At 43.0% G+C, this 14,332-nt stretch overlaps 1 protein-coding gene across 1 annotated transcript; it reads right to left on the bottom strand.

Moving 5' to 3' along the window:
* Positions 1-12,215: 12,215 nt before the first annotated feature.
* On the bottom strand, positions 12,216-12,953 carry LOC107275495 (E3 ubiquitin-protein ligase PUB22). The gene has a single exon (XM_015760816.1). The coding sequence runs from the start codon at positions 12,951-12,953 to the stop codon at positions 12,216-12,218; it is 738 nt and encodes a 245-aa protein (XP_015616302.1).
* Between the last annotated feature and the right edge of the window lie 1,379 nt (positions 12,954-14,332).

Below are 14,332 nucleotides of genomic sequence, written 5' to 3'. Positions count from 1 at the left end.
TTGGATTCGGCATTTACTTCCATTACTCTTGAATCCTACATGGCTCTTGACAAGAAAACAAATATCGAATTAATCTGTTATGCATGCCCTGATTCAGAATTCTACAACATCGAACAAGACCGCTCGCATGATAAGTTTGAAGCTGGCCAGATTTGGGCTCTTTACAGTGATGCTGATAAATTCCCCAACATCTATGGTTGGGTAAGCAAAGTTTTTTTTTGCCGGGTCGGCCGAAAGGTTCGGTCGACCAATTTCACTAAGAAAAGAAGGGTACATTACAATTAAAGAGCTTACAACGACAGTATGCTGTCGAAAACAGATTGGGGCAAAAGCCCTGACCCGGTAAGCTAGAAAACTTCTACAAATTACAATGCATATTACGTGATCTCGCTATTGCACGTTGTGAACACTCCTGCCGTCTTCCAGACAATGGCCTCTTCCTTGATATCTTGCACAAGCTGTTCCATGCTTCGAAATTTCTGTTCAAAGACACGCGCATTGCGTTCTTTCCACAGCAGCCAACATGTTAGCGCGAAAACACTGTCGAAGATGCTCCTGTAGCCCGTCCGAAAAGCCATCCTCGCCTTCATCCACCAATCTGCCAGGGCTGGTTCGTTCTCTGTAGGCAAGAGGAAATTGATTCCAATCCATCCCTGCATCATCCTCCATACTCTCCTGGTGAAAGCGCACGTTACGAACAGATGTAGGCAGTCCTCTGCTTCACTCTGACAAAGGGAGCAGCAATCTTCATGCTGCCATCCTCTCTTGCCCAGGTTGTCAGCTGTTAGGCAGCGACCTTTGGCAGCCAACCATAGGAAGAAGCGCACTCGGGATGGAGCTTTGATGTGCCAAATAAGTTCGCTGAAAGGGCAAATCTCTCTTGCCATGAAGAAAAGGCTATAGGCTGAAGATACAGTGAAAAGTCCGTCAGAGGAAAGCTTCCAGCGAATGGTGTCTTCTTCTAGATTTAGCTCGACAGTGTGTACTTCATCCCAGAGCTGGAAGAATTGTGCCATGGCTTCATTGGAGAGTGCACCTTGCAGATCTCTGACCCATCTGTTGTTGGTTAAAGCTTGTGCCACTGTCAGCTGTGAGCGGCCAACATAAGTGGACAATACCGGCCATCGCCAAGCAATGCTTCCACCATTTAGCCAATTGGCTGTCCAAAACTTTGTGTCTTTGCCGTTTCCAACACAGAATTCAGCAGCTGAGTTAAAGATTTTCTCCACGTCTTCTCCAAGTTTATATCCTGACTTGGCCCACGGTCGATTTTTTTGCTCAAGACTTTTGGCTAACCATTTTAGTCTTAGCGCTTGACCAAAGGCGTCGAGATTTCGAATTCCCAATCCCCCATTCTGTACTGGCGCACAAACATTTTTCCAGGCCACTAGACAGTGTCCTCCACTTACATCCTCTTGTCCCTTCCATAAGAATCCTCTGCATTTGCGTTCAATTTCTTTCACCGCCCATTTCGGCATTTGCAGCGCTGATAGGAAGTGCACAGGTAATGCCATCAGAACACTCTTGATTAAGCAAAGTCGACCATCAGGTGACAGTAATTTTGGCTTCCAACCTGCAACCTTGCCTGCTAACTTGTCTAGGACTGGTTGTAGCTCTGCCTTGGTTGGTTTTCTCATAGATAGTGGCAGTCCCAGGTAGATAATGGGAAATTCCTCGACTTTACATGGGAGCAGTTCAGAGACCATATCTAATTGTTGTTGGTTGCAGTGTATAGGCGTGATGGAGCTCTTCAGGAGGTTGACTTTCAGACCTGATGCTGCTCCAAACAGGTCTAGGACTGCTTTGATCAGTAGCACTTCTTTCCTCTGAGGCTTGACGAAAAGCATTGCATCATCGGCATAAGCTGAAATGTTTGGCAGACGTTTTCTGGTGTTCAGTTCTGAAAGTATTCCTTGCCTCTTTGCCTGTAAAAGAGTTGCTTGAAGTGTGTCCATGACCAAGACGAAGAGAAGAGGCGACAGAGGATCTCCTTGCCACAGTCCCCTTGCTGGTTTGATTGCCCTTGAGTCATCCCCATTTATTGTAATGCTTGTTTGTGCTGTCAAGAAAAGTGCAGCAAGCCAAGACCTCCAGCGCGGGCCAAACCCTCTGTATTTCAGCATGTTCAGCAGAAAGCTCCATGAAACCATATCAAAAGCCTTCGAGATGTCAAGCTTCAGGAGTAAAACTTCCTTTTTTTGCCGGTGGAACTGTTGAGCCATACCTTTGACAAATATGAAATTTTCATGTATGGATCTGCCTTTGATGAATGCCGTTTGTGTGTGGGGTACCAGATCATCCAACCTTGTTGCCAGCCGCCGTGCCATTACTTTTGTTGCCAATTTGGAGAAGCTATGAATGAGACTAATTGGCCCATAGTCCTTCAACATGGTTGGCGCTTCTTTCTTCGGAATGAGTGTGATTTGTGCTGAATTCAACAATTCAAGATTTTGGCTATTTCCAGTGCAGAATTTCCCCATGGCCGCCAAAAGGTCATCCTTGATTACAGCCCAGCATTTTTGGTAGAAGAGCGAAGTATATCCATCAGGGCCTGGCGACTTCTCAGTTGGCAGATTTTTTATTGCTGCCCAGACCTCTTCTTCAGTGAAGTTTTCATCAAAGGATGCCAAGTTTCCTTTAGCCATCTGAATGGACTGCAAGTTAAATTGCTTTGAATCACCTTCTGCCTGCCCCATGATTGTTTCAAAGTATTCGCAAGCTAACTGTTGCATGTCAATTTGTGTCGTGGCCACTTTGCCATTGTGCTCAAGCCTTGGTATTAAAGCCTTCCTTCTTCTTGCCCTCAACTTCATGTAAAAGTAGGCAGTGCCAGCATCACCCTCCTTGAGGTTTCGAATTCTTGCTCTTTGTCTCACTCTTATTCTTTCAAGAGAGGCCAAGGCGAGACATTTCCCCTTCAAGGCAGCCCTCAGTCGGCGTTCAAGGTCGGTCAGCAACCTGCTTTCTTGTGCCACATCTAACCTCAGAATATCTTCATTTGCAATTTGAATTTGTAGCCTGAAGTAGCTGATTTTCTTTTGCCCCCATTGAGAAAGCTTGAGTCCTCTAGTAAGCAAAGTTGAGATGGAACCGTTCAACGCGGATTTGGCCTGGCTTGAGGCTTGCCCTCAACAAGCGTAGGAGAAGCTCTGGTTGGAGCATGATGTACCTGTGAGCTGTGGTACATTTGAAATCCAAAACATGGAAACAAAGTTTAATGAAAATTGTGCATTCTCCCATTTAATAGAAACCAAACAAATTGGAGCAAAGTGCAAGGTTCAAATTCATCCAAAGATAGGTGAGGTCTGGGCCATCTACAAGAACTGGTCAAATAAGTGGGTTCCTTCCCGCAGCACTCGTGGTACTAAGTATGCTATTGGCAAGATCGTCGACTCCACTGAAGCTTTCACATTATTTGGTTATCTGACTAAAGTTGATGGTTACATCTCTGTGTTCAAGCCTGATGTACGAAGGGGAATACTGAAGATTCCTGTGAAAGAGAGCCTGAGGTTTTCTCATCGAATACCATCGTTTTGTCTGACAAAAGAGAAAGGTGGAAAGCTCCATGACTGCTACGAGCTCGACCCAGCTGCTGTTCCTGACGTTTTTCTACACAAGGATTGAAGGAAAAGAACTCCCACAAAAAAGGACTAATCTGCAGAAATTAAGAGTGAAGAAATCTCATGATAGAGTCCTCTAGTATTATGATATGTATATGAGTTTCTGTACAGGGGCGCTCAATTATGTTAGAAAAGTATTCATGTTTCATAATCATGACTAATTTGTGTTGCATTTCACGCTTTCTGGTGAAACTGAACTACAATTCTGATCTATTGCTTTGCTGTCTGAAGAAACTAAGAATATGTATTCTTCTCAAGTTTGAATTATGTATTTATGATACATAACATTAATGTACTTATGTGTCTGACCATCAGTCAATGTGCATGTTCCTATATTTCAGCCAAGTATTCATGTTTCAGAATCACGCTAACTTTCTAGTACTTCATTTCGCTCTGTAGTAACTAGCTCGCATGTTGTGGTGAAATCAAACTAGAATGCTGAACTTCACCAGCTTGCTGTCTGCCTGGTTACTGATCAGGTTCCTCAATGAATTTTTATGCAACTATTTAAATTACATGAATACATCTAGGTGCCATGGCACCTAGGTGTGGCACCTAGGTATAGAAAAATACTTTCCGTCAGGCAAGGTGGTTGTTGTCTATTTTTTGACCCTCCCCTTCTCCTGAAATCTGAAACTGCGATGAAAGTAGACTACCACTTATTTTTTTGGGATAAAAGGTACTTTACTCCGGTTTTTAATAGATGATGCCGATGATTTCTCGACATATGTTTGACCATTCATCCAAACTAAAAAAAAAGTGCAAACAGGAAAAAAATATGTCATGCTTAAAGTGTGTTTACTCATAAACCGAAACACAACTAAATAAGTGATATTTATGTAATTTTTTAGTAAGAAAAATGTTCAAAAGTCAAAGACGCCATCTAAAAAACCGGAGGGGATACTTACAATCGTTTTGCAGAGTAAACTACCGTAGCTTCTGGTATCTGCACACCGTTGATATATTATACGCTGCATATAGGATTGAATGTTGCTGTGCATCTGCGGTTCTTGGTTCATATTTACCTGTTGTGTGCGGGATCATTTGTAGGGGTGAGTATGAAATATCATCATCCATCTTCCACATGATTTACTTTGCTTTGGTTCAGAGTTCAGACTGTCATGAACTTCCCCAGTTACCTTCATTTTGCATAATCGATCAGAAGTTCAGACTACGTGTGAGTATGTGAGTATGTGATTGCCTTTCATCCAGTTTCAGACTACGTGTGACACAGGTTTGCAACCAGCTAGCTTCCAACTATCAAGTCTGAAAGGAACATCACCGGTGGATCATTTCATATAAGCGTTCAGACTTCAGAGTTTCAGAAATCAGAACTCTGTCAAGAAGAAGCTCGGAAACTTGTTCGATTTTTTCGATGGAGAAGTTCAGAACTTCAGATACATATCATAAGACTAGTCTACCATATGATCTTAGGGCCTGTTTAGTTGGTGAAATGAAAATTTTTTAGGTGTCACATCGGACGTTTGACCGAATGTCGGAAGGGGTTTTCGGCCACGAATGAAAAAACTAATTTCATAACTCGCCTGAAAACCGCAAGACGAATCTTTTGAGCCTAATTAAGTCGATCGTTATTAGCACATGTGGGTTACTGTAGCACTTATAGCTAATCATGGATTAATTAGGCTCAAAAGATTCGTCTCGCGATTTCCATGCAAACTATACAATTAGTTTTTCTTTTTATCTATATTTAATGCTCTATACATGTGTCCAAAAATTCGATGTGTTGTTTTTACGAAAAGTTTCTGGGAACTAAACAGGGTCTTAACTTTGAGTCTTGAGGAGGTATATTCAGTTATTCGCTCTTGAATTCTTCAGGCATCGGCAACCGACGGAAAACGAGGAAAACACTGGCCCTACCCTTCACCTTGCTTTGCCCACGCCACCAACACTAGCCCACCACCTGCTGCTGACCTCGCCGCTTCGGCACCGCCACTACTGCCCACCGCCTCCCTAGGCCATCCCTTTAACTGTGATCCTCCACTTCCCCTCCCTACTCCCGAAACCCTAACCCTACCTCGGTGCTTGTCGTGACGTGGTCAGGACCGCGCGCAAGTTTGTTTGCTAGCACGTATACACGAATTAGCATTCATGCTTTTTCTTCGGCCTGCTTTTGCATGGTTGTGTGGCTGTGCTTGTGGTGAAGTGGACCTTTTCTTGATATGGGCTTTGTTTATGTCTTTCGAACCTTGACTTTTAAATTTACTAGAAAAAATGCTCGTGCGTTGCAACGGGTAAAGATGATTGTCAATGATATATTAAGAGCTGAGTAATAAAATGAAATATTGAAATCACTATACATTATAATTAAAAAAAGTTAATGAAAATTATAATGTTGGGATCACTATAGATTATAATTAAAAAAGTTAATGAAAATCTTTCCTGTGTATTAGGCCGAAAGCCTTCCTTCCTTTTCAGCCCTAGGCCAGTCCGCTACCTCTCTCCGTTTGGCTTGCTTCCTTCGACCTATCAAATCCACCCAAAATTGGTTGAGGGTTTTTGATCCACTCGATTTTCTCTTTCCGTTTTTCCTAAAATCAAACTCGGGGTAAAAACGATTAAGGAAGTTCGTCGGCAACTATTAGATTAAATCCAGCAAAATAAAGCCAGGAAAATCGTGGAGAAAATAATGAGGAAGGAGTGGGAATCGATTTTTTTCAATCAAATTGGAATAGAAAACGCACGATCGATATGGAGCGTCATCATCGGCAACTATTAGATTAAATCTGACGAAATAAAGCTAGGAAAATCATGGAGAAATGATGAGAGAGGAGTGGGAATCGATTTTTTTCAATCAAATTGTAGTAGAAAACACACAATCAATATGGCACCGAGGTTCAACTCGGGAGAAGTGCGGCGAACAAATCGGATTAAAAAACCGGATGAGAAAAACCAAAACTGCAAGGGAGAAAAAACCGGTGAAAAAAATTGACAAAAAAAACCAAAAGCATCTAGGAGGGGCGCGGTGAACGGATTTAAAAAAATGGACGAAAAAAAACCAATGCGCACAAAAAAAACTCGTTTGCGTGCAAAAACAAGTCGCAAAAATACCGGTGAAAAAAAACTGTTTATTTTTTGTTTTTTTACTGGTGAGACTATTTTTTCTTTTTTTTCTGGAGTCGGACGATTGTTTTTTACTGACGACACATAAGCTTTTTTAGAGAAAATCCCCCGTGTACCACTGAAAGTTCACCTAATCCCTTATGTACCCCTGAATTTTGCTCAATCCCTTACATACCTCTGAATTTTAGTTTGGATCCCTTCCATGCCCTTTCCGCTAGTTGACCGTTAGTTGACCGTTAAATTCTTATGAAAAAGTCCATTTTGCCCTTTGGTATAAAGAAGCATATAAATTAATAGAGTATATTGTTGGAGCATAGAAATTTGTTATATAAGACTATGTTTATGAGATAGTTATGCACCATATTATTTGCGATAAATATATACTTTTAGATATGACATAAAAAATTAATACTTAGTTATTAAAAGATTTTTTTAGCATATGTGTTCTGATAGTAATAAACAAATCTGTTGTATTACTATGAAAACACATATGCTACATAAATAAACTTTTAATAACCAATAAATAAGTATTAACTTTTTATATCATATGTAAAAGTAAATTTGTCACAAATAATATGGTGCATCACAGACTCATAAATATAATAGTTTGATCCAATAAATTTTTACATTCCAACAATGTACTTCATTAATTTATTATGTTTCTTCATAGCAAAGGGCAAAATGAACTTTTTCAAAAGAATTTAACGGTCAACTAGCGGAAAGGGCATGGAAGGGATCCAAACTAAAATTCAGGGGTATGTAAGGGATTGAGCAAAATTCAGGGGTATAAAAGGGATTAGGTGAATTTTCATGGGTACATAGGGGATTTTCTCCTTTTCTTTTTTTATGGGACTATCTATATGGGATTCGCATGATTTTTTAGTCTTTCATCATTCAGTGTTTCACCAAGTAGATTAAAACTGTTTTATCAAGTAGATCAAAAATATTTCACCAAGTAGATCGAAAATGTTTCAATTTTTTAGAAAGCTGAAACACCGTAAATGTTTCACCAAGTAGATTGGAAATGTTTCAATCTTTTTAAAAGCTGAAACACAATTAAATCACCTCGTGAAACATTTTGCTACAACATATGAAACAACGGTTCTAAATATATTGAAACATCAATGATTTAGCTATCAAAAATCATGCGACGTCGACAACTATTTAGCATTCCCCTTTTTTATTGCTTGTTGAGTTGGACTTTTTTTTTCTTTTCTTTCACCTTTTTAGTCAGACTTTTGTTTTCTTTTTTCACCGCCTATGGAAATTTCTTGTTCTTTTTAAGTAGAGAAGATAGAGATAAGAGATTAAAACCGAAACATAAAATTAAAACCGATTCAAATACGGATGACGTACCAAAGTACCGACATAAACATCTTCAATTTTTATAATAAATAGAGATAGAGATATGAATATATAAAGTTTATATGTTGATAGTTTCTGTCCATAAAGTTAGGCTTTTATTCATAAAACTTTTGTAAATCTTCTTAACTAGTATTCCCTCAGTTCCATAATATAAGGCACAACTACTTTTTAATATTGTTTCATGATATAAGACGTGCATGCATGCATGTCATTAACTAGCATATATTTTCCCCAAAAATGTTATTATTAAAATCATCCACCTTCAAGATCTTTAATTTTAGGGTTAATTGGACCCATGCCATTATAACTTTCGTGGTTTTGAAATATGCCATTGATATTTATCTATTTGAAACCATGTCATTATAATTTCACATTTATCTATTATATGCCACTACTTACCCATTCAGCACATTTTCTAAACTTATAGGACCAAATTGTCCCTATCTTCATCCTCATCCTCTTCCAATCTCTAGTTCTCTACCATGTTCATCTTCCATCTCCTTCTCCCTTCAAGCAGCCGGTGGTTGCAGCTGCTACTACTCTTCCTATTGGATGGCATTAGGAAGGATGCAAGCAAGCAGCAGGTGGTTGCACCTGCTGCTCCTTTTCCTGTTGGAGTAGGAGAGCTTCTTCCAAATGGACTTGGGGATCCCCGACGTGGAGGCCCGTGTCCTGTGACCCTGGCGGAAATGAAACAGCGCAGGAGCACGGCAGCCATGGGCACGGAGGGTTGCGCCGGAGAGAGCAGCAAGTGCGTGAGGCGGAGCGCGAGCACATCCGGCCAGGTGGGAACATCCCCTGCGCCCGTGACCTCGTCTCGTTCGCTAGGATGTCAGGTTCGACGAGCAAGATAGAGAGGGGAGGGGACGAACCGATGAAGAAGAATATATGGGTAATTTGGTCATAATATCTTGGAAAATGTGTTAAAGGGGTAAGTAGTGGTATATAATGGATAGGTGTGAAATAGGATAATGAGTGTTGCTCAAAAGGTGATTAGTCCTACTCAAACTGCTTTTATACCTAGGAGAAATATTATGGAAGGTGTTGTTATTTTGCATGAAACTATGCATGAATTACATCGTAAAAATAAAAGTGTTGTGATTTTTAAGATTGATTTTGAAAAATCCTATGATAAGGTTAAATGGTCTTTTGTACAACAGACGTTGAGGATGAAGGGCTTCTCTCCTAAATGGTGTGAGTGGATAGCTTCTTTTATTCAAGGGGGTCATGTTGGTATTAAAGTAAATGATCAAACTGGTAATAATTTTCAAACGTATAAGGGTCTGAGGCAAGGTGATCCTTTGTCACCAATTCTTTTTAATATAGTAGCTGATATGCTTACTTTACTAATTAAGAGGGCTAAAGATGTAGGTTCGTTGAATGGGGTTGTTCCTCATTTAGTTGATGATGGTTTGTCTATCTTGCAATATGCAGATGATACCATTATTTTTTTAGAGCATGATTTACAACAAGAAAAGAATCTGAAATTGATTTTATCTGTGTTTGAAAAGTTGTCTGGTTTGAAGATAAATTTTCACAAGAGTGAATTATTTTGTTTTGGTCACGCAAAGGAGTTTTATGATCAGTATTCTAACATCTTTGGTTGTAAGCTTGGCTCGTTTCCTGTTAAATATGTTGGTATCCCGATGCATTATAGGAAGCTGAATAATAAAGATTGGGAAGTAATTGAGCAAAGAATTGAGGAAAAACTCTGTAGTTGGAAAGGAAAACATTTGTCAGTTGGGGGTAGACTGGTTTTGATTAACTCTGTTCTTTCAAGTTTAGTTATGTTTATGATTTCATTTTTTGAGATACCGAAAGGGGTTCTTCAAAAAATTGATTATTATAGATCACGTTTTTTCTGGGCAAAGGGATGACCACAAAAAAAAAGTATAGACTTACTAGATGGGATATAGTTTGTCAACCCAAGGATCAGGGTGGTTTAGGGGTCCACAATTTGGAAATACAAAACAAGTGTCTCTTAAGTAAGTGGTTGTTTAAATTAATTAATGAGGAAGGTGTTTGGCAGACTTTATTAAAGAGAAAGTAGGAAACATGGTGATTCTCATTTTTGGTCAGGTCTAATGAAGGTCAAAGATACTGTCTTACATATGGGTTCTTGGATTGTGAATGATGGGAATCAAACAAGGTTTTGGGAAGATAAATGGCTAGGAAACTTGGCGTTTAAAGATAAATATCCATCTTTATACTCTATTGTCCGAAGGAAAAGTTCTACTATTGCTAATGTTATGAGTTCTGTTCCACTTAATGTTTCCTTCAGGAGATCCTTAGTTGGTCAGAATCTTATATATTGGCATGATTTGTGTGCTTCCATTATACATATTCAGTTGAACCAATCCTCTGATTGTTTTAGATGGAATTATCATCGGAATGGTAGATTTTCTGTTATGTCAATGTATCTTGCTCTAATTAATAATGGTTATATTGAGAGAAATAAGATTGTTTGGAAGCTTAAGATGCCACTTAATATTAAGATCTTTATGTGGTACTTGCTTAAAGGGCTGGTGCTAACTAAGGACAATTTGGCAAGACGGAATTGGAATGGCAGGTTAAGATGTTGTTTCTGTATGGAAAATGAGACCATTCAATATCTTTTTCTTGACTGTCATTTTGCAAAATTTGTTTGGAGAGTAGTACAGTTTTCTTTTGGTTTAAACCTCCCTAGTACCATATCTAATATGTTTGATTGTTGGCTTTTAGGGATTGACAAGAAGATGAGTAAACTCATACTTGTTAAAGCATCTGTCATTTGTTGGGCTCTGTGGTTGAGTAGGAATGATATAGTTTTTGACAAATCACCATCTATCTCATATATGCAGGTAATATTCAAGGCAACATATTGGCTCCGGTTTTGGGCAAAGCTGCAAAAGTGTGAAGATGATGGAGAGTTTATGAAGGTTGCATGCCATAAACTGGAGACGACGGTTATGCAAATATTTGCGAACCATGGATGGAGATTCACAAATAGATTTGAATAAATGTGTGCTCCTTTTCTTGGTTTGGTTTTTTTATCTTTGGGTGTGTTTAATTTTATTTGAACTTCACTCGTTGTTTGTGTGATTCCTTGTAATAATTGGCTATAGCTCTAATGAGCAAAGGCCGGGATATTTATTCCATTATCTAAAAAAGGTGTGAAATTATAATGGCATGAATCCAAATAGGTAATATTAATAGCATATTTCAAAACCCTGATATTTATAATGGCATGGATCCAATTAACCCATTGATATAAGGAGCTGTAAAAAGAGGGTACAACCGAGACTCGAACCGTGGGCCGAGGACAACAAACAAAAGTAACTAACCACTCCACTGGCAGAACGCATGTTGAAGTAGCGTCATGCATATTATTTTGGAAAAAGTACGCCGAAGGTCCCTCAACTTGACACCGAGTTACAGAAACGTCCTCAAACCGCAAAACCAGATATCCAGCATCCCTTAACTAATCAAAACCGGTCACTTTAGGTCCTCCGGTGGTTTTGACCCCGGTTTTATCCTACATGGCAGCTGAGTCAGCATGAGCCCCACAAGGGCCCCACATGTCAGGTGCCCACGTCAGCACCTCTCTCTTCCTGTCTTCCCCCCTTCTCTTTCTCTTTCTCTATTTCTCTCCTTCCTTCCTCGTTCTCGCGAGCTTCCCCTAGGCGGCCGACGAGCTCGACCGCGTCATTGGCTGCGAGGCGGTCGGAGACCCACGTCTTGAGCTCGCGCCGCCTCGAGCATAAAGAGTTGGACGAGGAGGCGGCGGCCATGAGCCAGCGTCCACGGAGAAGACGCTGGACACGGCGTCGTGGTGGTCGTCTCCGTCGTAGCGGTGGGGGATTTGGTGGTTCTTGGCGTCGTGGCTATGTTGCTGCTACTACTGCCGGTTCGCTCAAGGGACGAGACGAGCTGTCTCGGCGAGCCGCCGAGACGGAGCCCAAGAAGTAGCTGGCTTCCCGGAGCGTCCGCGGGTTCGGCGGCGACGATGACGATGGAGGACGGCGTGCCGGTGGCCGAGCGCCTGCGGCGGCAGGACGCCGGACCGCCCGAACGGCGTGGCCGCAGCTAGCATGCCAGATCACGGGGTCTTCTCCCCCAAATCTCACGTGTCAGTCGCTGCCGCGAGATGGACACAGCAGCGTCATCCTCCTACTCCTCGCCAGCGGCGGCTACGGCCGCGGATGCCTTGTCGTCCGGCTCACCTGCTTCTTCGAGGAACGCTCGCCATCGGCAGCGTAAGGGGGTCCGGCTCCGGATGCTGCGACGGATGGGGCGACAGCCTAGCCGCTCCGGCGGCATCGCTGACATCATCGCCTTCAGTAGGAGGAAGGAGGCGAGGGTGTCGAGGAAGCCGCCATTGTCCTTGCCGAGGATACGGCGCAGGGTGGGCTCGAACGGCTTGAGGGAGTAGAGCACGCCCAGGGCCTCCTCCTCCGGCGAGCTCGTCGAGATGGGGGAATCGATCACCGAGTCGAGCAGGTCATCGTCCGACTTGGCCGACATGTAGGTGGAGGCGGCGGCGTGGCTCTGGACGACGACGGAGACGAGGAACTCGACGGCACCAGGAGTGGCCTCGACGCAGCGCTTGTTGCGGTCGCTCTCGGTGGTGATGGCCTTGATCTCCCGGAGCGCGGTGAGCTGCCGCTGCCTGCCACCGCCGCCGAGCATCGTTGTCCCCTCATCAATGAGCGCGGCGACGCGGCAGGAGTCAACGGGCGCACACGGGGTGGGGAACCGCTCGAAGGCGTGCGTGGCGCACCCTGCCTGGATGACCCGCCGTAGCGTGTGGTTGGGTGTCGCCTCCCGCTCCGCTAGCGCCAGCTGCCGGGTGATCTCGCGCTTCCTCTCGGGATGTCCTTTGCCGCCGTCCTCACGCAGGTGCGTCATGGCGGGTGGATTTCCTTGGTGATGTTCATGATCCTCCCAGTGATGTTCGTGCCATCAAATGTACACCCAGTCCACGACGACGAACACGCGGCGCACCGTGTAGAGCAGCGGCACCAGTGCCCTCACCGGCAGCGAGAACGCGCCGCACCCAGGGTGCCGACCACGTTCTCGGTGAGATCTGGCACGAGAGGAGAAACAAAGAAAGAGAAGAGGGAAAGAGAGAGGTGCTGACGTGGACACCTGACGTGTGGGGTCTGCGTGGGTCCTACGCTGACTCAGCTGCCACGTAGGATAAAACCGGAGTCAAAACCACCGGAGGACCTAAAGTGACCGGTTTTGATTAGTTAAGGGGCACCGGATATCTGGTTTTGCGGTTTGAGGACGTTTTTGTAACTTGATGTCAAGTTGAGGGACCTTCGGTGTACTTTTTCCTATTATTTTACATGCGTTGCACCTCAGCGCCGGGGTGAGCAGGTACCCGACGGCCACCACGGTGGCGTATGGGCTCCCTTTCGCTTGCCAAGTTTCGAGGCCCATACGAGGCAGTCACTGAGCTAGTAAGCTCTCCTTTTAGTCCCACCTCTCTTACTGAACACACATTGCACCATCTTATATACTGAGGCAGGGATTGCCACGGCGTGAAACCCCCTCCCCTGAGCCGAGCCTAGCACGTCGAACACGTGGGTTTCTTTATTGTGCATCCTTGATTCATCTTGGCCCGATTGAATTGGTTTGTCCTCGGACACTTTTGAAAAATTTAAAAAAAATTTTATCCGAGATCTCCATCAGCACATCCTGCGGCAGCTCCAGTGAATTTCCTGCCTTGGCCCCTTTCAAGAAATTCTCTGCAAAACTTGGGAAAACTTTGGAGATTGTACAGCCCATATTGCCTGTTAAAAAGAGCCTGGCTCTTGGTGGATGTCTTGCTATACTGGAATGATTTCTGAAGAAAAGACTCCAATGTTTGATGCAATGTGACCTGATCGCTCTGAATTTATAGCTCCCCAACCCGAGCAGGACGAGGAAATCTCACCAACTTCAGTGGTTAAATGAGAACATGGGCAGATTTCCGTCTAAACTCTGGATCAGAATTGGATTTGCAAAAGTTGGCAAATCTTCAGAGTTCAGAGTTTGTACAGTAAAACCCTGGCTCTTGGCTCTTGCAATCCTGGAAGAACTAGTTCTGTTGTGATTTCTGAAGAGAAACTCGCAATCTTGGAACCAACGTGACCTGATCCCCCTATATTTATAGCTCCCCAATCCGAGCAGGAGGGAATCCGACCAAACATCAGTGCTTGCGTCAGAACAGAATTCCATCTAAACTCTGGATCGGAATAGGACTCTGAATCAAACGGAATACGATTCCATCTCGTGAAGAC

Source organism: Oryza sativa, chromosome 11, assembly GCF_034140825.1.
Source record: "Oryza sativa Japonica Group chromosome 11, ASM3414082v1".
In the NCBI taxonomy this organism is placed as follows: Eukaryota; Viridiplantae; Streptophyta; class Magnoliopsida; order Poales; family Poaceae; genus Oryza; species Oryza sativa.
Note: the sequence above shows the minus strand (reverse complement) of the source record. Positions and strands in the feature narration are given on the sequence as shown.